This window comes from Stegostoma tigrinum, chromosome 4 (genome assembly GCF_030684315.1).
Source record: "Stegostoma tigrinum isolate sSteTig4 chromosome 4, sSteTig4.hap1, whole genome shotgun sequence".
In the NCBI taxonomy this organism is placed as follows: Eukaryota; Metazoa; Chordata; class Chondrichthyes; order Orectolobiformes; family Stegostomatidae; genus Stegostoma; species Stegostoma tigrinum.
Genome location: NC_081357.1, coordinates 15,386,191 through 15,408,945, shown reverse-complemented (window position 1 = coordinate 15,408,945; position 22,755 = coordinate 15,386,191). Strand labels below are relative to the sequence as shown.

The 22,755-nt window shown below is 50.8% G+C and overlaps 1 protein-coding gene across 4 annotated transcripts in view; it reads left to right on the top strand.

Annotated features, from left to right (window-relative positions):
• The first annotated feature begins 1,840 nt into the window (after window positions 1-1,840).
• mocs1 (molybdenum cofactor synthesis 1) overlaps window positions 1,841-22,755 on the top strand; it is a 45,596-nt gene continuing 24,681 nt past the window's right edge. For 2 of the 4 annotated variants that reach the window (XM_059645178.1, XM_059645177.1), the window contains exons 1-3: window positions 1,841-2,067; window positions 14,946-15,081; window positions 16,928-17,095. In XM_059645178.1, the coding sequence (XP_059501161.1) occupies window positions 1,903-2,067; window positions 14,946-15,081; window positions 16,928-17,095 (469 nt within the window). In that variant the 5' untranslated portion in view covers window positions 1,841-1,902. The remainder of the gene's footprint in view (window positions 2,068-14,945; window positions 15,082-16,927; window positions 17,096-22,755) is intronic. The other 2 variants (XM_059645180.1, XM_059645179.1) reach the window with 2 other exon arrangements.

Sequence of the window (22,755 nt, the reverse complement as noted above, 5' to 3'; positions counted from 1 at the left end):
TTTAGCATGCCAAATCCAACTAAACTGCACATCTTTGCACTGTGGGAGGAAACCTATGCAGACACGGGGCGAACATGCAAACCCCACACAGACAGTCACCTGAGGCTGGAATCGAACCCAGGTTCCTGGTGCTGTGAGGCAGCACTGTTAACCACTGAGCCACCAGGTCACCCCTTTCCTTTATAGAGGTTGCCGTCTAAGCCATTATATTGTTGAAAGTAGGGTGGTCCGAAATAAAGTTTCAGGGAAGCAAGATGGCACCGGCAAGCAAGAAGTTGGTTTGAAGTGTGTCTACTGCAATGCCAGGAGCGTCCGGAATAAGGTGGGTGAACTTGCAGCATGGGTTAGTACCTGGGACTTCGATGTTGTGGCCATTTCGGAGACATGGATAGAGCAGGGACAGGAATGGTTGTTGCAGGTTCCGGGATTTAGATGTTTCAGTAAGAACAGAGAAGAGAGTAAAAGGGGCGGAGGTGTGGCATTGTTGGTCAAGGACAGTATTACAGTTGCAGAAAGGGTGTTTGGGGTGGAAGGTGTTGGTGAAATGGATGAACTGTTCGAGCTCCTCTTGGGAGCAAGAGGCGGTGCCAATACAGTCATCAATGTAACGGAGGAAGAGGTGGGGTTTGGGGCCAGTGTAGGTGCGAAAGAGGGACTGTTCCACATAACCTACAAAGAGGCAGACATAGCTTGGGCCCATGCGGGTACCGATGGCCACCCCCTTAGTCTCCAGGAAGTGGGAAGGAAGGGTCTAGACCCGAAACATCAGCTTTTGTGCTCCTAAGATGCTGTTTGCCCGCTGTGTTCATCCAGCCCCACACTTTGTTATCAATGCACTGGAGAATAGCAACTTGTGCACATTTCACTGTACTCCGGTATTCCTATCATTTTGAGTACACATGGCAACATAATCTAATTCTAATCCTATTGCTCCCTTATCAGTGCAAGCGATGTCCAAGCAGGGACTCGGATTAGATTTACCAGTCGTCTAAGACTGCCCTTGTTTGGCATTGTCAGGATGAAAAATCTAATCTTCGCCATGAAACTGTTCTGAACACTTCAATAGAAAATAAAGGTGCAATGAACAAAACTGAGAAATTAAACCAAAAAAATCTTTCAGCCCTTCTATTAGTCATAAATGTATTGGAGAAGGTGGAGAGAGGGAATGCTGTTTGACTAAAAGCTAAAAAAAAATTTGCCTCATGATAACCGTTTAGTTCCAGTTGGCATGAGAAACTGGAGCAGAGATGTTTATCAACACTTGCAGGAGATTGGACCGCAGCAAGGAAGACTTGCAAATGTGACAGTTCCAGGATACATGCTCCACTGAAGTTGGGGGCAATAACCCGGGATGAGTCCTTTGACATACGAGGGACGCATTCTGCACAGATCGCTACCTACTCACACCTCGTGAGAATGCGCCCCTTAAAGTTGAAGAGAAACTTTACTAAGGATGAAAGTCAGACCTCTCTCAGTGTCTTTGCTTGCTTCGTCACTACGAGGGCAAAAGGCTAATACAGCTTTTGTACAGTATTTCAATTACAAACACCGCACACTGAAAGGGGTGGGGCACCATCTCTCCGCCCTCTATCATATATGGAAATTAAGTTTTGGGGGGGAAGGGTGGGTGGAATTTCCTTCCAAATAAGGCCGTACGCGTGAGCAACGCCCGTACATTGCGAGGGGGGTCGCAAGAGGGCGCTTGTAGTTCCCAGCCTCCGCGCGACCGCTGGCTTTCAATGGGCACTGTGCACTGGCGAGACTACAAGTCCCGGCATGCTGGATGGTGTCGAGCATGCGTACTGCTGCCGCAGCCCCTTGATAATTGACAGGCGATTCCCGGGCCGGGGTTGTATTCCGCTGCATTGCTGGAGAGAAGCCTGTTCCCACAGGCAGTAAACAATGGCTGGACGCTGCTCCTTGTCCTCGGCTCTCCTCCTGCACCGAGCAGCCAAGCAGTGCTGGAGACAGCGTTTTCATTGCGGGGGTTTCTCCTCTTCCCTCCTGGAAAAATGCGTGGCCAGCAACCTGCTGTCAGAGCCGGTACCGAACGGCGAGGCTTCAGAAGTGAGTTTGCAAAGTTTTTTTTTTGCTTCTTTATTGTGTTGTTAACCCTTCCCTCGTGTGCATCATTTGTGGATTTCCCCCACCCACCCTCGGGTCTTGAACCTGACTGACATTGCTCAGCTCCCCAGACTCTGCGGCTCCAAAAGCCGTTGGCATAATTGCAGGTCTCAGTTTAAACAAAACAGAAACAGGAAACACAACGCATAGAAGATAGGAACTGGAGTTAATATTTCAGGTTGCTGATGTTCCAGAACAGCTGGAACAGATCAAGTTGTGACAGATATGAAGCTAGTACAAAGGTGGGAGGCTGCAGAGCAAAAAGTGAAAGGTATGTGATATGTCAGGGAGAATTAAATGATTAAAGGGTCAAAGTACAGCTAACAGATAGTAACGAGACGTGAAAGTAAATGAGCCCAGAAGAGCAATAGAGTCACAAAGGTGTACAGGGCGGAAACAGACCCTTCGGTTCAGTTTGTCCGTGCCGACCAGACAGCCCAATCTGATCTCTAGTCCCACTTTCCAGCATTCGGCCCAAACAGCCCCCACCGTGTCCTCTGGCAGCTCATTCCATAACACGCACCACCCTGAGGCTGAGCAAGTTACCTCCTAGGTTTCTTCTAAATCTCTTCCCCCTCACCCTAAACCTATGGCCTCTAGTTTTGGACTCCCCCAACCTAAGAGGAATAGCTTGCCTGTCATGATTTTGGAAACTTTTTGAACGCCACCGCTCAATCTCTGCTGCAAGGAAAATAGCCCTAGCCAATACAGCCTCTCCCTATAGCTTAAACCGTACAACCCCAAAACATCCTTGTAAATCTTTTCTAAACTCTCTTAAGTTTAACAAGTCAACTGTGCCAAATGCCCTCTGTCTGCTTACAACTCTGCAGGTCTCCTGCATTTACCATACAAGTCCTGCCCTGATTTGCCATTTCAAAATGCAGCACCTCACATTTAACTAAATTAAACTCTCTCTGCCACTTCTCAGCCCATTGGCCCATCTGATCAAGATCCCGTTGTACTCTGAGGTAACCTTCTTCACTGTCCACTATGCCACTTATTTTGGTGTCATCTGCAAACTTACTAACCATAGCTCCTATGTTCTCAGACAAAACATTCATATAAATGACAAAAATCTGTGGACCCATCACTGATCCTTGTGGCACACCACTGGTCACAGGCCTCCAGTCTGAAAAGCAACCCTCTACCACCATCCTCTGTCTTCCGTCTTCGAGCAAATTTTGTCTCCAGTTGACACACTCACCTTGTCTTCCCTGTAATCTAACCTTGCTAACCAGTCTAACATGTGGGCTCTTGTCAAAAATCTTGACCCTTATGAACAATGTCCACCTCTCTGCTTTCATCAATCTTCTTTGTCACTTCCTTCAAAAAAAACTCTCAAGTTAGTGGGACACAGTTTCCCACACGCACAGCCATCCTGACTGTCCCTAATCAGTCCCTGTCTTTCCAAATACATGCAAGTCCTAGCCCTCAGAATCCCTTCCAAAAACCTACCCACCATTGATCGATCCAGTGTGGAACTGGACGAACACACTGTGACAGGCAGCACTAGAGGCGTGGGAAAAGCGACATTTCGGGTCGGAACCCTTCTTCAGAAACATCAACTTTCTGCTGCCTGACCTGTTTGTGTTCCTCCAGCTCCACACTGTATCAACTCGGACTCCAGCATCTGCAGATCTCCTGTCTCCTACTCCCCAATAACGTAGGGCTCACCTGTCAATAGCTCCCTGGCTTTTCTTTACAGTCTTCCTTAAATAATGGCACCACATTAGCCAACCTCCAGTCTTCAGACACCTCACCCACAATGATCAGTGATACAGGTATCTCAGCAAGGGGTCCAGCAATTTCTTCCCTAGCTTCCCACCAAGTTTTGGGATACACCTGGTCAGGTCCTGGGGCTTTATCTACCTTTTGTGCATTTTAAAACCTCCAGCACCACCTCTTCTGTAATAGGAACATTTTTCAAGACATCAGTATTTAGTTCCCCAGGTTCTCTAGTTTCCATGTCTTTCTCCACACTAATACTGATGCAAAATACTGGTTTAGTATCTCCCCCATCTCCCATTGTTCCACACATAGCCAGCCTCCTTGATTTTTTTTTTAAGGGGCTCTATTTTCTAGTTACTCTTTGTCCTTAATGTATTTATGGAACCTCTTTGAGTTCTCCTTGACTCCTTTTGCCAAAGTTAATCATGTCCCTGTATTGCTCTCTTGATTTCCCCCTTGGACATACTCTTACTGCTGTTTATACTCTTCGAGGGATTCGCCCAGCTGTAAGCACCTGATAAATATCTCCCTTTTCAGAGCCTCCATTTGTCTAGACATCCGGAATTCCCTGTACCTGCATACTGACAGGAACATACTGTCTCTGAACTCCTGATCTCATTTTTAAAGGCTTCCTACTGTCTAACCATTCCTTTACCTGCGAGCAATATTTGAAACCAATATTTGAAAGTTCCTGTCTAAACTTGTCAAATTTGGCCGTACTCCAATTTAAAACTTTAACTACAGTTGTGTTTGTAATCCCAAGGCTCCCTCCTCAAAAGCAGTGTGGTTGAAACTGCATTCCAAGGACTGCAGAAATTCCCACTTCCTGGCTTAGTGGGACTGACATATGGAGAAAGGTCTGGATCAGTTAGGAGTTGAGGAGTTGTGGGGGTGATGGGGTGGGGGGTGGGGGTGGTGGGGGGGGGTGTGGGGGGAGAGAAATTTTCCAGAAACCTACAAAGTTCTGACAGGACTAGACATAGTAAACGCAAAAGGGATATTTGTGATGACTGGGGAGTCCAGAACCAAAGCGTCAGGGCCTAATCATACCAGGGAGGACTTTAGGGCCGGGATGAGCTGAAATTTCTTCACCCAGAGAGTGGGGACCCTGTGGAATTGTCTGCCACAGGAAGTGGCTGAGGCCAAAATATTGAATGTTGTCAGGAAGGAGTTAGATATCGTTCTGGGGGTGATGGGGATCAAAGGATATGGGGGGGATAAAGGTGGGAACAGGGGATAGAATTGGATGCTGAAATGAAACAAAGAACTACAGATGATGGAGATCCGAAACAAGGAGAGAAATAGAGATTTTTGACTGTTACTGAGTTGGATGGTCATGTTGCATGACAGAGAGCAGGCTTGACATGCTGAATGGTTTATCCATCCTACTTGCTGTTTCTCAAGGGGCACTCGCGCATGGGCAATAACGGCTGGATTAGCCAGCGATGCCTGCATTCCTGAGATTTAATAAGGAACTGGTTTACTGTAACCATCTGGAAGCCCTCAGCAGCCAAACGAAGTGCTTTTAAAGTGTTGTCACCGCGTTGAGATGGGTGTCAACGTGACAAGGAGCAGTGTCTCCAGCCGGAGAAACAAAACAGGGGTGGGTGTTAGGGGCAGCGTTACAGAGCCCGAACTCAACCAGGAGGGTGTGATGTACCCAATCTAAGGTTCCTCAAGATTGCATCGTGCTCCGCTGAAGTCAGAGTGGGAACTATGGTTTGAATTTTCCACCACTTTCTGCACTGGAAGCCTTTATTACAGACTGAACACCTCCGTTCCACAAAGCTGTCCCCCACGCTGTGAAATCCCCACAAAGGCATCCTGCTCAGTGCAACGTTATGGGCCAAAGGGCCTGTGCTGAACTGTTGCCTCCTCTGTGTGGAGGAGGCTGCGCTGTGAACAGCGAATGTAGAGTGCTAAATTGAAAGAAGTACAAATAAACTGTTGGGAGGAGTTTATGGGGGTTTTCAGTGAGGAGAGAAAGACAGAAAGTAAAAAGACAGGTGCTGCACATCCTGTGCTTGCATGGAAACTGCTGGGGCCAAAGGGACTGATCAAGGGTCTGTAAGGAACAGGACAGCTGAAAGGGGAAGGGTTGAGACATTTCCACCAGAAGTGCTCATGTTATAGTACAGAGTAGCTGGGAGAATAAAAATACGCCTTTCAATTTCACATCAGTAAGGGAATCGAGGGTTGTGAGGAAAAAGCAGGAAAGTGGAGTTGAGAATGACGGGGTCATCCATGAACTCATTTCCTGGCAGAGCGGACTCGATGAGCTGAATCGCCTAGCACTTCGTCATTTTGTGGAATCCTCAGCCATCATGACCCACTAAGAATTGGCTGCAACCACAGAGCAGTCAGGAAACTGTTAGCAGTGAGCTCTGGGAACAGAGAATACTTTGGGAACTCCTATGTACTTGGAAGTTGTCATAATAACATTTTTCAATTCCCTCTGTAAGATAATAAGAAACTTGTGTCAGGATACCTCCAAAGCTATTGAAGTGCATTTTTGCTTTGTCTGTTTGGGCATGCAGAAGTCAGTCCTTGTGGGACAGGCAGCAACATGAACACTGACGGGATAATCCGATGGAATGTTGTTAATGGCAGTAAATCTCTCACCCCTTAAGGTACACATCTGTAATGTCATAACATTTGAGACATATAAAATAATCAGAGGGTTGGATAGGGAGAGCCTTTTTCCTAGGGTGGTGACGGCGAGCACGAGGGGGCATAGCTTTAAATTGAGGCGTGAAAGATATAGGACAGATGTCAGAGGTAGTTTCTTTACTCAGAGAGTAGTAAGGGAATGGAACGCTTTGCCTGCAACGGTAGTAGGTTCGCCAACTTTAGGTACATTTAAGTCATCATTGGATAAGCATATGGACGTACATGGAATGGTGTAGGTTAGATGGGCTTGAGATCAGTATGACAGGTCGGCACAACATCGATGGCCGAAAGGCCTGTACTGTGCTGAAATGTTCTATGTTCTATTTGAACCTAAGGGCCAAGTGCTGGAAAATGGGATTAGTGCAGATAGGTCAGCACAGCTTAGCTGGGCTGAAGGGCCTCATCTATGTTATATATGATGCTGAGCTGCAGTGCTGTGTGATCCTTTATGACCTGAGGGTTACATGCTTTGTTTAGAAGGAGTGGATAATTTTAATAGAGAGTGCCTACGGGGATTCCTTGTACATGAATGACAAAAGGGTGGTCTTTCTGGGCAGTTCAGTGGTTAGCACGCCTGCCTCACAGCGACAGGGACCCAGGTTCGATTCCACCCTGTTTCCACATCTTAGGGATTCTATGATCTTATTGCAAGCAGTATAGGGTATTGAAGCAGGGAACGCTTGCAACAACAGTATAGGACTTTGAGAACCGACCTGGAGTACTGTATACAATTTGTAACATTAAACAGCACACTGTTACATTCAAATCATCTGACCCGACCAAAATACTGAGCTTGCGTTCTTGTTTGCTGAAGATGGACGGATGCCAGTCATATTGGCATTGGAAACAGTTCAGAAAGGGTTCACGTAGCTGATCCCTCCTGGGATATCGAGGGCAGCACCGTGGCTCACTGGTTAGCACTGCTGACTCACAGCGCCAGGGACCCGGGTTCAATCCCAGCCTCGGGCCGCTGTCTGTGTGGAGTTAGCACATTCTCCCCGTGTCTGCGTGGGTTTCCTCTGGGTGGGTGGATTAGTCATAGGGTAGGGAGGGGTGAGTCTGTGTGGGATACATTGCATAGAGTCAGTGTGGACCCCATGGGCCGAACAGCCTGCTTCCAGCACACTTTCTATCTCTCAGAATCCTTACAATGTGGAAACAGGCCCTTCGGCCCAACAAGTCCACACTGCTCCTTGGAGCATTCCACCCAGACCCATCTCGCTATAACCCACCTAATCTACACACCCCTGAACACTAGGGACAATTTAGCACAGCCAACCCACCTAACCTGCACATCTTTGGACTTTGGGAGGAAACCGGAGTACCCGGAGAAAACCCGCACAGACACGGGGAGAATGTGCAAACTCCACAGAGACAGTCGCCCGAGGGTGGGATTTAACACGGGTCCCTGGCCCTGTGAGGCAGCAGTGCTAACCACTGAGCCACCGTGCCGCCCGCTAAGTGAAGAAGTAACATAGTAGGTGTTCCCGCACACTGTAGGGGTTCTACAGTTCTGAGGAAAGTTGATCCATTTGGGCCAACACCCATTAGAGTTTAGAAGAATGCGTGGCAATCTTCTGAGCAATGTATTCTGAGCCAGCATGTGCACTGAGAGAGTGTTTTCCCCCTCCCGGGGGCAATCTGCAGCCAGGAGTAAAGTTTCAGGATGAGGAGTGCTCCCAGTTTAAGACAGAAATGGCTAGGCATTCAATTTGTCCCAGTCATGCTGGAGCCTTTGCCAAGTTGGATAGGCCACCACCAGTCCGGGGTTGTTGGTGTTGGGGGGGTGCGGTGGTGTGGTCATATCACTAAGTGGAACAGGCTCGATGGGCTGAATGGGTCTCCGGCTTCCCCGTTGTCTTGCGTTCCTCTAATGCAGGGAAAACGGTGCCTCTGTCTAACGGACTTGTCTGGAAGCTCGCCCCAGCAGAAATGGGCAGACACCAGTGGCTGGGATTATGTGTGTAAATCTCTGGGAGGGAGTGGAGCTATCAAACATCACTTCTTGACTCTGAGGGGTTGGGGGGGGAAGCATGACCCCCCCCAGCTCCTTACAAAATTCTCTCGCCTGAGGCTTGGGTTTTGACTCTGTTGTTCCAAGCTTGAATACGATGCTCCCGTGGCATTGCATGAAAGGAATTCCAATGATTATCTTGTTCTGTCTCCATGAAAGTAAAACGATGGAGTGGTAAACAAGAGCTGGAGCAGGATTCTGTACTGGCAGGGTGACTTTGTACCCGGGCCAACTTTGGGTTGGCTGTTAATGGGCAGTGTGGGGTCACCCAGCATGTTTGGTTTTATTTTGTTGCTTTGTGTTTGGAGGTGACTGCCAGGAATTTGTCAAGAGCTTGGTGAGTAAGTGTTTCCCAGCAGGGTATTGCCTGTTCTTGCTCAGAGTTTGAAGAATTGTCAATATTGGCTTGGGAGGTTGAGTGTTTTTGGCATATGTGCGATACTTTCAGAAGTACCCGACTGTTTTTAATAAGAGAGCATCTCTGATGTTGGGCCGAAATCAATTAGGCCCCTCGGCGTGGGAGCGGCTTCTCTTGGTTCCCACTTCGAGGCAAACTGATATATTTCATTTCATGGCAGCAGTTTAATAATTTCCGTTTGGTTTGGTAGGGTGAAGAGGTCCGCACGGTTGAACTGTTCCCTCATTTGCAGAAAAAAGTTTAGAAACATGTTCTTCCATGATCCAGCCAAGTATGTTAAAGCAGTGGGAAAAGCTCCAAGAGACAGGGAGAGCGTTTGCAGTCTCGAGCATTCAGTGAGACACCGAGCTGAGCTTCTGGCCATATCTGTTACAAACAGCATCTACGTCCATCTCACGGCTGGACTGTTGAAGGGCTCCTCCATGTCTCTGTGTTTACCCCCACGCTCCCAACACAGCTATTCTCAGATAATAAAATGTGAGGCTGGATGAACACAGCAGGCCAAGCAGCATCTCAGGAGCACAAAAGCAGACGTTTCTGGCCTAGGCCCTTCATCAGAGAGGGGGATGGGGAGAGAGGGGGAGGCGGACTGAAGATGGAGAGAAAGTAAGATAGGTAGGGAGGGGATAGGTCCGTCCAGGGAAGACGGACAGGTCAAGGAGGTGGGATGAGGTTAGTAGGTAGGAGATGGAGGTGCGACTTGGGGTGGGAGAAAAGGATGGGTGAGAGGAAGAACAGTTTAGGGAGGCAGAGACAGGTTGGACTGGTTTTGGGATGCAGTGGGGGGAGGGGACGAACTGTGCTGGTTTTGGGATGCGGTGGGGGAAGGGGGATCCTATTTGGGCAGTTGGGGTGGGGTGTGAGGGATGTGTTGCGGGAGATGTGGTCAAGGGCGTTCTCGACCACTTGTCGGGGGGGAAGGTGCAGTCATTGAAGAACTTGGACATCTGGGATGTGCGGGAGTGGAATGCCTCATCCTGGGAGCAGATGCGGCAGAGGCAGAGGAATTGGGAATAGGGGATGGAATTTTTGCAGGAGGGTGGGTGGGAGGAGATCTATTCTAGGTAGATGTGGGAGTTGGTGGGCTTGAAATGGACATCAGTTACAAGCTGGTAGCCTGAGATGGAGACTGAGAGGTCCAGGAAGGTGAGGGATGTGCTGGAGATGGCCCAGGTGAACTTGAGGTTGGGATGGAAGGTGTTGGTGAAGTGGATGAACTGTTCGAGCTCATCTGCGGAGCTAGAGGCAGCGCCGATACAGTCATCAATGTACCGGAGGAAGAGGTGGGGTTTGGGGCCTGTGTAGGTGCGGAATAGGGACTGTTCCACGTAACCTACAAAGAGGCAGGCATAGCTGGGGCCCATGCGGGTGCCCATGGCCACCCCCTTAGTCTGTAGGAAGTGGGAGGAGTCAAAAGAGAAGTTGTTGAGGGTGAGGACGAGTTCAGCTAGGCGGATGAGAGTATCGGTGGAGGGGGACTGGTCGGGCCTGCGGGACAGGAAGAAGCGGAGGGCCTTGAGGCCATCTGCATGCGGAATACCAGTGTATAGGGACTGGACGTCTGTGGTGAAAATGAGGTGTTGGGGGCCAGGGAATTGGAAGTTCTGGAGGAGGTGGAGGGAGTGGGTGGTGTCACAGACGTAGGTAGGGAGCTCCTGGACCAAAAGGGAGAAAATGGAGTCCAGATAGGTGGAGATGAGTTCGGTGGGGCAGGAACAGGCTGAGACGATGGGTCGACCAGGGCAGGCAGGTTTGTGGATTTTGGGAAGGAGATAGAAACGAGCCGTGCAGGGTTCGGGAATAATGAGGTTGGAGGCTGTGGGTGGGAGGTCCCCTGAGTGATGAGATCATGAATGGTGTTGGAGATGATGGTTTGGTGCTCGGGGGTGGGGTCATGATCAAGGGGGCAGTAGGAGGAGGTGTCGGAGAGTTGGCGTTTGGCCTCGGCGATGTAGAGGTCAGTGCGCCATACTACCACTGTGCGACCCTTGTCTGCAGGTTTGAGGTTGGGGAGGGAGCGGAGGGCTGCCTGTTCTGCAGGGGAGAGGTTGGAGTGGGTGAGACGGGTGGAGAGGTTGAGGAGGTTAATGTCTCGACGGCAGTTGGAGATGAAGAGGTCGAGGGAGGGTAGGTGGCCTGGAGGTGGTGTCCAGGAGGAGGACTTGTGTTGGAAGCGGGTGAAGGGGTCACTGGAGGGAGGGTTAGGTTCCCAATTGAAGAAGTAAGCGTGGAGGCGAAGGCGGCAGAAAAACTGCTCTGTGTCCACATGTGACTGGTATTCGTTGATATGTGGTTTAGGGGGACAAAGGTAAGCCCCTTACTTAGGACTGACCGTTCATCCTCAGTCAGTGGGAGGTCTGGGGGGATGGTGAAGATTCGGCAGGGCTCAGTGTGGCTGTCTTCTCTGGGGTTGCTGGCTGCGGAGGTTGTTGGCTGTGGGACAGAACCCCGCCCACAGCTGACAACCTCATCGCTCCACCCACCCTCCTGCAAAAATTCCATCCCCTATTCCCAATTCCTCCGCCTCCGCTGCATCTGCTCCCAGGATGAGGCATTCCACTCCCGCACATCCCACATCCCTCACACCCCGCCCCCGCCACAACCGCCCAAAGAGGATCCCATGTCATGGGCCTCCTGCAGTGCCACAATGATGCCACCCGAAGGTTGCAGGAACAGCAACTCATATTCCGCCTGGGAACCCTGCAGCCCAATGGTATCAATGTGGACTTCACCAGTTTCAAAATCTCCCCTTCCCCTACTGCATCCCTAAACCAGCCCAGTTCGTCCCCTCCCACCACTGCACCACACAACCAGCCCAGCTCTTCCTCTTCCCCCCCCCCCCCGCATCCCAAAACCAGTCCAACCTGTCTGTGCCTCCCTAACCGGTTCTTCCTCTCACCCATCCCTTCCTCCCACCCCAAGCCGCACCCCCATCTACCTACTAGCCTCATCCCACCTCCTTGACCTGTCCGTCTTCCCTGGACTGACCTATCCCCTCCCTACCTCCCCACCTACACTCTCTCCACCTATCTTCTTTACTCTCCATCTTCGGTCCGCCTCCCCCTCTCTCCCTATTTATTCCAGTTCCCTCTCCCCATCCCCCTCTCTGATGAAGGGTCTAGGCCCGAAACGTCAGCTTTTGTGCTCCTGAGATGCTGCTTGGCCTGCTGTGTTCATCCAGCCTCACATTTTATTATCAAAGAGGATCCCCCTCATTCTCACACACCACCCCACCAACCTCCAGATACAATGCATCATCCTCTGACACTTCTGCCATCTACAATCTGACTGCACCATCCAAGACATTTTTCCGTCCCCGCCCTTGTCTGCTTTCCGGAGAGACCACTCTCTCCGTGACTCCCTTGCTCGCTCCACACTGCCCTCCAACCCCACCACACCTGACACCTTCCCCTGCAACCGCAGGAAGTGCTGCACTTGCCCCCACACCTCCTCCCTCACCCCTATCCCAGGCCCCAAGATGATTTTCCATATTAAGCAGATGTTCACCTGCACATCTGCCAGTCCGGTGTGGCTTCCTCTACATTGGGGAAACCAAGCGGATACTTGGGGACCGCTTTGCAGAACACCTCTGCTTGGTTTGCAACAAACAACTGCACCTCCCAGTCGTGAACCATTTCCACTCCCCCTCCCATTCTTTAGATGACATGTCCATCATGGGCCTCCTGCAGTGCCACAATGATGCCACCCGAAGGTTGCAGGAACAGCAACTCATATTCCGCTTGGGAACCCTGCAGCCCAATGGTATCAATGTGGACTTCAGCTTCAAAAATCTCCCCTCCCCTCCCCCCCCCGACCTTTCTTCCTCTTTCTTTCCCCCCCCCCCCCCCAACCCATCCCCACCTTCTTCCTCCATCCCACCCCACCCCACCCCCACTGTCCCATCCCCACCTTCTCCTCTCCCCACCTTCTTCGTCCTCCTCCCTCTGTCCCCACCTCCTCTTTCCTCCTGCACCTTCCCCTTCTTCCTTTCCTCGAAAGTGCAGCTTATGACCCACCACTTTGTCCAAACTTCGTTCGTGTGACGTAATGTCTGCCTCAGTGTCAGTTTTTTTTGGCATCGCCTCAAAGGTGGGCTTTGATGTTTGGAAATATTGAAAGCATCACATCGATGCGCACATCTGAGCGCTGAGCAGACCCTGGCTACTGCATAGTCGGCGGGGGGGGGTGCGTTGGGGGTGGTGCAGTGTCACGTTGGGTTGTCCTGAGGTGAAGGTACAGACTGTAGAGTTTGAGGAGCGGGGAAGTGTTAATACTGGGATAGATACAGCCTCTAGCAGAAGCACAGGGCATGGATGGCGACCTCTGAGAGGGAAGAGTTGTGTTCACAGTGGGATTGGGATTGGAATTGGCCCTTTGTCAATGTGTTGTATGTTTCCATGCAACATGTTGATCAGACAGTTTGTGGTGGAATTAAACCTGTTGAGTTTCTTTTTTGGTTGGAGTGAGATTAGTCAAGTTGACGTATTCTAACATCACACCACTGACTATTTTGAAGAAGGTTCTTTGGGAGCAAAGAACAAAGAAAATAATGGTGTTTGAAAAGTAGTGGTCAGTGGACGCTGGTCTCTTGTGTGCAGGAATCACAATTTGTTTGTAAATAGTCATTGTCCACCTTTGCCTCTAATCGGGGCACTGTGTAGAAATCCGCCCTTCCCAATCTCTGCCCTTCTCTATTTCAGTACTTGTTTGCATAACTTTAATCACTTGGCCTACAGATGCCTCAGTCGTAAACTCTTCGAAGTTCCTTCTGAAGCCCCTCTCTGCTTTTTCCACCTCCTGTCCCTCGAGCATGCTCAACATAGCAGCTTGGCCTTTGGATCGCGGTCGCACGACATAACCTTTGGGCATCACTAAACCAGCCCAGCTCGTCCCTGCCTCCCTAACCTGTTCTTCCTCTCCCCTCAAGCCGCACCTTCATTCCCCACCTACCGACCTCATCCTGCCTCCTTGACCTGTCCGTCCTCCCCGGACTGACCTATCCCCTCCCCACCTCCCCACCCATACTCTCCTCTCCACCTATCTCTTCCTCTATCCATCTTCGGTCTGCCTCTCCCTCTCTCCCTATTTATTTCAGAACCCTCTCCCCACCCCCCTCTCTAATGAATGGTCTAGGCCCGAAACATCAGCTTTTGTGCTCCTGAGATGCTGCTCGGCCTGCTGTGTTCATCCAGCTTCATGCTTTGTTATCTTGGATTCTCCAGCATCTGCAGTTCCCATTATCTATAACCTTTGGGCAGTCATGTTTGAGTGTGGAGAGTGCTGGCTGCTCTGAAGGGGCCATGCAAATATATGTTGTTGGCAGGGCCGTTCGGGGATACGGGCGACTATTACTGTTTCTGGGAAACAGGTCTCTAAGGACTGTTCCAGGGTTGGCTGTGGTTAACACTGCTTGTAAAACGTGTTCCTGGCAATGTTTGTGAACCTGACGTAGCATGGCTCAAGGTCCCTGTGTACACTAGGTCACGGTAATCCCATAGGACACAGTGTTTCTGTCTGCCACTTCCTCCCCTTTTTCGTCTGGGATGGGTCCAAAGGCTGACACACACTGGCAAGCACAATTGGTCACCACGGCGACCAGTCCTAACCCAGAAGGTTATTGGGTTAAAACCTTTCGTGTAGTATTACTACTGCAGGGAAATATACGTCAACCTACTCTCTCTGAAAGCACACAAGCGTGTTCCTTTCGCAGTCGCGGTCTCTGGGTCGTCTTCTCTGAGCACACGTCTCTCACTCCTGAACCCACTTTCCCACAATTCTCTTTGCTGACCCCCCACAAGCAGCCCTCCAAACTCATTCTGTGCCCTGCGTGCCCCCCCCCCCCCCTCGTGCCCTTGCCCTGTCACGTTTATTTTGCCCTGACCAGCTTTAATCAGACCAGAGCTGAGTCCTGCTACACAGGACAGTGTGAAAGCTGGTATGCTCCTGACTCCTCATCCTTCTTTTTGTTTTATTTTGTTACCCCAACTTCAGGATGGGCTGGGATTTCGGAAAAGCCGTCGTTTTGCCCGTGAGCCCTCGCTGCCATTCTCTGCGTTTCTAACAGACCGCTTTGAGAGACGACACAGCTACCTACGCATCTCCCTGACAGAAAAGTGTAACCTACGCTGTAAGTCTGAAAGTCGAGAGAGACTTCGTACAATGACGCGAGGCACGGGGAGGCACTGTGTTTTCAATTGTGAATTTTTCTTTTTGTTTTATTTACTGAATCGACTGATGTTGGTGGGTCATTTTGTTTGTTTCCTGAAGTAACCATTTTTTTAGCCCAGCTGTAGCATCATTCCGTGCATGACAACACTTAGCCCATAAGGGGCCAGCATTCCCAAACTGGGCTGACACACCAGGATTTTACGGCAACAGGTTTGGAGCCAACCACCATTGGCGTGGAACTTGGGATGTATTTGTGCAGTTCTGAGGCCTTTAAAATATTCCCATCCTTGTATTTTATTTTAAACCCCCTTCACGGGATATAGCCATTGTGGGCTGGACCAGCATTTATTGCCCATCCCTAATTGCCCAGAGGGCAGTTCGGAGTCACATGTGTTGCTGTGGGTCTGGAGCCGCTTGTAGGGTAAGGATGGCAGTTACCTTCCCGAATGGACATTAGTGAACCAGGTGGGTTTTTACAGCAGTTCACAATGGGTTAATTCATGGCCAATGTCAGACTGTTTTGTTGAAATCAAATTTTATCCGTCAGCCATGGCGGGATTTGAACCCGGGTCCCCAGAACGTTCCTGGGCTTCACCCCCAGATTGACAGCCCAGCGACAATAACTCTGGCCTCCTGATCCCCCGTTGGTGGGCGTAGCCTGGCAGACAGATGTTTGAGGCATGACTGGCTCACGTATCTGGGACACCCCTGCACTTGAAATGGACTCCCTGCCTCGCGTTCTCCCCTGCTCTCCCACTCCAGTTATCAAGCCAGGAGATGCTCCCTTGGGCGTGGAAGTGTTGGCCAATCTGGGGGATGTTGGGGCAGCGTTCCAAACACGTAGTGTCCAGACCTTGGGGTGGCAGGATCGATTTTATGCCGGAAGGAAGGGGGCTGCCTGAGTCCTGCTGGACCAGGAGTGACCCAGAGAGTCTGAAGCCCGAAACAACGTCACTGACTGTACACGTGACGCGCAGAAGAATGCAGAACCTTCTGGAAATCTGAACCTAACGTAGAGAATGCTGGAGACCCTCCAGCAGGTCTGGCGGGGAGACCGACAAACACAGTTAACATCTCGAACGCGGCTCCAAGCCAGGGTTAACCGAATTCCGAGTCAGCGTCACGCTAGACTTGGTAGTTTTACAGAATCCCTCCTGCGTGGGAGCGGGCCGTTCGCTTCCCCCCCGAGTCCACACCAACTCCCTGAACGGCATCCCACCCAGGCTTTGAAAGCCTACACTTCCCACGTTGCCTGGACATTATGGGCAATTTAGCATGGCCGACCGACCTATCCTGCACATCTTTGGACTGTGGGAGGAAACCGGAGCATCCGGAGGAAACCCACGCAGACACGGGAAGAATGTGCCAGGTCTGCACAGATAGTTGCCCTGAGGCTGGAATCAAACCCGGGTCCCTGGTACTGTGAGGCTGCAGTGCTAACCATTGAGCCACCATGAAATTTTAAACTCACTCGCACCCTCTGTTTGCACAGATGCTGCTGAGTCTCTCCAGGCTTCTGCAGCAGGATTGTGGAATTTCTTCGTTCGAGTGCAGGAAAACGTTAAAATCCCCTTCCGATCGTGCTCACGACACGACAGCCCAGAAACAGGCAGTGTTTCACCCTTGCAGTGAGGGTGGAAGCAAATTGCCATCCCCCTGCCCCCACCCCCAGAGGCATCTCGCCACCCATGCCCCTGGTGCACCGGGCACTGTATCTGACCATGCTACACGATTGGGAGAGCGCGTAAGCAGGGCGCCTCTGACTGACCATTTCTGCGTTGCTCTCTTTCCGCCCCCAACCCCAGGTCAGTACTGCATGCCCGAGGAAGGGGTCAAGCTCACCCCGAAACCGCAGCTGCTGACCACTGAGGAGTTGATGGCGCTGGCCCGGCTGTTCGTCCAGGAGGGCGTCGACAAGATCCGGCTGACGGGTGGGGAGCCCCTCATCAGGTCAGACGTGGTGTCCATTGTCGGTGAGTCAGACAGCGCCGTCTGCGTGGCCAACTCAAATCGCAGCCTCTGCTGAAATACTGCCACCCAGGGCCTCGGCCGTAGAGTGCCCATGGTGCGTGGAAATGCCTTTCAGCCCGTCGAGTCTGTGCTGGGCAACCGGAAAACACAACCTCGCTATTCCAATCCCGTTTTCCAGCCCTGGTATCACGAGTGATCGCATAAACATTTCTCAAATAAAGGTTTCTGTCTCTTAACCCCCCAAATCTTGCTGCGTGTTCCAGATTTCACCCCCCAAGGGTGAAAACATTTTTCCTCCCGTCTGCTGTAAGCCTCCTGCTCCCTGTCTTAAATCTAATACTGCCTGGTCGTTGACCACCCTCCTCCTCCGCCACCACCACCTTCGCCTTCGCCACCTCCGCCGCCTCCTCCGCCATTATGGTGCCATCTGTGACCGCACCGGTCAATGCTCCGGCTCCCGAGTCTCAATTGTAGACACAAACCACACACGGCACCAACTGATGTGGAGGGATTGTGGGACGGCCAACTCCATAGCAACAGAATCTCTTCCAGCCGCCCTCCACCCCCCCAAAAAAACAACCACGGCTGTGCTGAATGGCAGGGTAGACCCGATGGGCCGAATGGCCTACTCCCTGCTGATATCCCGTCTGCCCACATGTAGCGGTGACCAAGTTGCCCAGAGGTCTGCATACCAGTCACTGCGCCCTTTCCCTACCCCCCCCCCCATTCACTGCCGCCCTTCCTTGAAATAGCGCCAGGCACACTACATTCAACATCGAGCCAACTGTGCGTCCAAATGCCCTGTGGCATAATTGTTGTCACTCATTAACCCAAACATGGAGGCGTAGAGGCATACAGCGCAGAAACAGACCCCTCAGATCCGTTGTCCATGCTGACTGCCTGTCCTAAAATAATCTAGTTCTATTTGCCAGCATTTCGCCCTTGTCCCTCTAAACCCTTCCTATTCATACACCCATCCTGATACCTTTTAAATGTTATTATACCAGCCACCGCCACTTCCTCTGGCAGCTCAGTCCATACATGCACTGCCCGCTGTGTGAAAAAGGTGACCTGTAATCCCCTTTTAAATCTTTCCCCTGTCACCTATGCCCTGTCGTTTTGGACTCCCTTGCCTCAGGAAATGATCTTGGCTGTTCACCCTATCCATGCCCCTTCACTTTATAAAACTTTACCCAGTCACCCCTCCACCTCCGACGTTCCAGGGAAAACAGCTTCAGCCTATTTAGCTGTTTACAAGACAATGTATGGCTTAGAAAGGATGGATGCTGGGAAGTTGTTTCCATTAGGCGGGGAGACTAGGACCCGTGGGCACAGCCTTAGAATTAGAGGGGGTCAATTTAAAACGGAAATGAGGAGACATTTCTTCAGCCGGAGAGTGGTGGGCCTGTGGAATTCATTGCCACAGAGTGTAGTGGAGGCCGGCACGTTAAATGCCTTCAAGGCAGAGTTTGATAAATTCTTGATCTCTCAAGGAATCAAGGGCTACGGGGAGAGTGCAGGGAAGTGGAGTTGAAATGCCCATCAGCCATGAATGAAATGGCGGACTGGACTCGATGGGCCAAATGGCTTTCCTTCTACTCCTATGTCTTATGGTCTAATCTTTTCTGAACCCGTTCAAGTTTCACAACATTCTTCCTGTAGCAGGGAGACCAGAATTGAATGCAGTGTTTCAAAAGTGGCCTAGCCAATATCCTGTACAGCTGCAGTATAACCTCCCAGCTCCTATACTCAATGCACTGACTAATAACAGCAAACGTACCAGACACTGGTTTCGTTGTCCCGTCTACCTGCGATTCTACTTTCAAGGAACAATGAACCTGCACTCCTAGATCTCATACTCCAAGACTTTACCATTAAGTGTATAAATCCTGCCCTGATCCACCTTTCCAAAATGCAGCACCTCGCATTTGTCTAAATTAAACTCTATCTGCCACTCCTTGGCCCACTGGTCCAGCTGATCACGTTCCTGTGGTGTGCTCTGAGGTAACCTCCTTCGCTGCCCACTACACCTCCAATGTTGGGGCTATCTGCAGACTTACTGACCGTTCCTGCTGCTGCTCACATCCAGTTCTGTCAACAAGTTACGAAATCACGTGCCACTTGAGAGGTCCGAGTGCAGAATCAGGGCAGACCTGCTGCCCCCGGGAGTGTCTGGGGACAGTGCCGGGGGACCTTTGCCTCCAGTTTAAGAGGACTTGAGAGACTTTGCTGTGTGCCTATCCTTGGGCTGTTCCTGTCCTGGGTGTGTTTGATGGGTATGATGCTCACGGACCTTTATTTCCTGTTTCTTTTGAGTTTTAAAAGAGTAGAGTGAGCTTTGTGTTCAGTTTAGAAGTGTAGAGGGAATCAATTTGAGTCAGTGCAGACCCGGTGGATTAGATTCTGACCTCTTTCCCCTTATCTGAGCGATATTGTGTATTTAAAATATAGGGGCCGAAGGCAAGTATATGGAGCCCGGCTACAAATCAGACCTATTGTCAGTGAATGGCGGAACAGGAAGAGGCCAATGTTCCTGGAAGGGCCTGTTCCTGTGCTGTACAACTCTGATTAGCGTGAACAACGGAGAGTCAATCTTAGATAATAAAATGTGGGGCTGGATGAACACAGCAGGCCCAGCAGCATCTCAGGAGCACAAAAGCTGACATTTCGGGCCTAGACCCTGCATCAGAGAGGGGGATGGGGTGAGAATTCTGGAATAAATAGGGAGAGAGGGGGAGGCGGACTGAAGATGGAGAGAAAAGAAGATAGGTGGAGAGAAATCTCCCCTTCCCCCAGCCCAGCTCTTCCCCTCCACCCACTGCATCCCAAAACCAGTCCAACCTGTCTCTGCCTCCCTAACCTGTTCTTCCTCTCACCCATCCCTTCCTCCCACCCCAAGCCGCACCCCCATCTCCTACCTACTAACCTCATCCCACCTCCTTGACTTGTCAGTCTTCCCTGGACTGACCTATCCCCTCCCTACCTCCCCACCTATACTCTCCTCTCTACCTATCTTCTTTTCTCTCCATCTTCGGTCCGCCTCCCCCTCTCTCCCTATTTATTCCAGAACCCTCACCCCATCCCCCTCTCTGATGAAGGGTCTAGGCCCGAAACATCAGCTTTTGTGCTCCTGAGATGCTGCTTGGCCTGCTGTGTTCAAACAGCCTCACATTTTATTATCTTGGATTCTCCAGCATCTGCAGTTCCCATTATCAGTGAGTAAATCTTGCTGGAAGTTTCTGTTTGCAGCTCTTCCACCAGAGGGCACCAACGAGCAGGTCACCGATCCTCGCACCTTGTCTGAAAGGACCAGGCTGTTTATCTTGAGCGATGGCAGGAACTGCAGATGCTGGAGTCCGAGATAACACCGTGTGTGGAGGAATGCAGCAGGCCGGGCAGCGTCAGAGAAGCAGGAGATTCACCTTCAGAGGGTTCTGATAAAGGGCCCCGATCCGCAACGTCAACTTTCCTGCTTCTCTGATGCTGTGCCCCTCAAGTTCTGCGCTTATCTTCATGTATCACTGCATGTTTATCAGCAGACAGCTTTCCTCGGGGCTCTTCTGAACCTCAAATCGTGAAGGGCCATCGGGCTGTAAGAACCTCCTCCCTAACTCTATAGTAACAGGCTGCATAACACACTGGGCTGCATCGTAACCCTGACACCCTCTCACATTGAAGAATCTATGTAATCCTCCTCGTTTAACACCTAGACTGATCCTTACTGTTGGTCTGCTTCCTTGAGAAAGGATGTACTGGCGCTGGAGGGGGTGCAGAGGAGGTTCACTAGGTTGATTCCAGAGTTGAGATGGTTGGCTTATGAGGAGAGATTGCGTAGACAGGGACTATACTCACTGGAATTTAGAAGAATGAGGGGGGAGTCTTATAGAAACATATAAAATTATAAAGGGAACAGTTAAGGTAGAAGCAGGTAAGTTGTTTCCACTGGTGGGTGAAACTAGAATGAGGGGCAAAGCTTCAGAATAAGGGGGGAGCAGAGTTAGGACTGAGTTGAGGAGGAACCTCTTCACCCAGAGGGTTGTGAATCTGTGGAATTCCCTGCCCAGTGAAGCAGTTGAGGCTTCCCTGTTGAATGTTTTTAAGACAAAGGTATGTTTTTGAACATTTAAAAGTTATGGTGAGTGGGCAGGTAAGAATCATAGAATCCCTGCAGCGTGGAAACAGGCCATTTGACCCAATGTGTCCACACTGACCCTCAAGAGTATCCCACCCAGACCCATTCCCCGACCCTGTATTTCCCATGTCTCACCCATCTAACCTTATCCACACATCCCCAAGCACTGCGGGCAACTTAGCACGGCCAGTCCACCCAGCCTGCACGTCTTTGGACTGTGGGAGGAAACCGGAGCACCCACGCAGACGCGGGGAGATTGCAAACTCCACACAGACAGTCGGCCGACACCGGAATCGAACCTGGGTCCCCCGCGCTGTGAGGCTGCAGTCCTAACCACTGAGCCACCCAAAGAGGAGCTGATTCCATGAAAACATCAGCCATGATCTAATTGAATGGTGGAACAGGCTGCATGGGCCAGATGGCCGCCTCCTGCTTGTGTTCCTCATGTTCTCTTACGTCATTTCCGTCACTTCGCCATTGGCAGCTTAGGGCTGCATGGGCCCTAAGTTCTGGAAAACCCTCGCCAAATACCTCTGGCTCCTCAGAACAGTGAGAGCACAGAAGGCCACAGAGACGTGAGATGATTAAAACAATAGGAGCAGGAGTAAGCCATTCAGCCCCTCAGACTGATACTCCATTCAGTCAGATCAAACCGATTGTGTTTGTGTTCCCAATTCCACATTCCCATTCTCCTCCACCTCCCAGTCCCCAAGAGCCTTTGATTCCCCTGCGTCCTCTGTATTCAGTGCTTCCTTCAATTTCCCAGGCATAGAGCTCAAACGTGATCCACCCTGCCCATCATATTTATGATCTGTCTCTCTGAATGAGCAGTTCACCTCATGCCACTGCACACCTGTAAACCTGCCGTTGCTTCCTTTTTAAGGTTATCATCCAAACCCCTCTCTCGAGTCTCAATAGACTTTCTCCCCACTGCTCGACAATACTTTCCAGATCCTCTCTACTCGCTGCTTCTGCTCGTGTCACCATTGCTGCTTCTCTGAATTCCCTTAACACAGTGCCCTTGGTGCTCAATCCTTCTTGGCACAGATGCAGTTTTTGCTGCCCCCTCTACCCAAACTGCTGCATCAAATCTAACACCAGCCCTACCCAAACTAAACTCTTGCTCAAAGCCTGCACCGTGGGCAGGTTGTGGTTTTGATGCCCCTGAGGCTTGCTTTTTGGTTTCGTCGCTGTGGCGGGGAGGTGATGGCCTCGTGGTATTATTGCTGAACTGTTCATCCAGAAACCCGGAAAATATTCTGGGGACCCAGGTTCGAATACCTGCCATGGCAGATGGTGGAGCTCGAAGTCAGTAAAAACATCTGGAATTAAGAATCTAATGATGACCATGAATCCGTTGTCGATTGTTGGGGGGGGAAAAACCCATCTGGTTCACTAGTGTCCTTGAGGAAAGGAAACCGCCATCCTTACCTGGTCTGGCCTACATGTGACTCCAGACCCTCTGCAATGTGGTTGACTCTGAACTGCCCTCTGGGTAATTAGGGAAGGGCAATAAATGCTGCCCGGCCA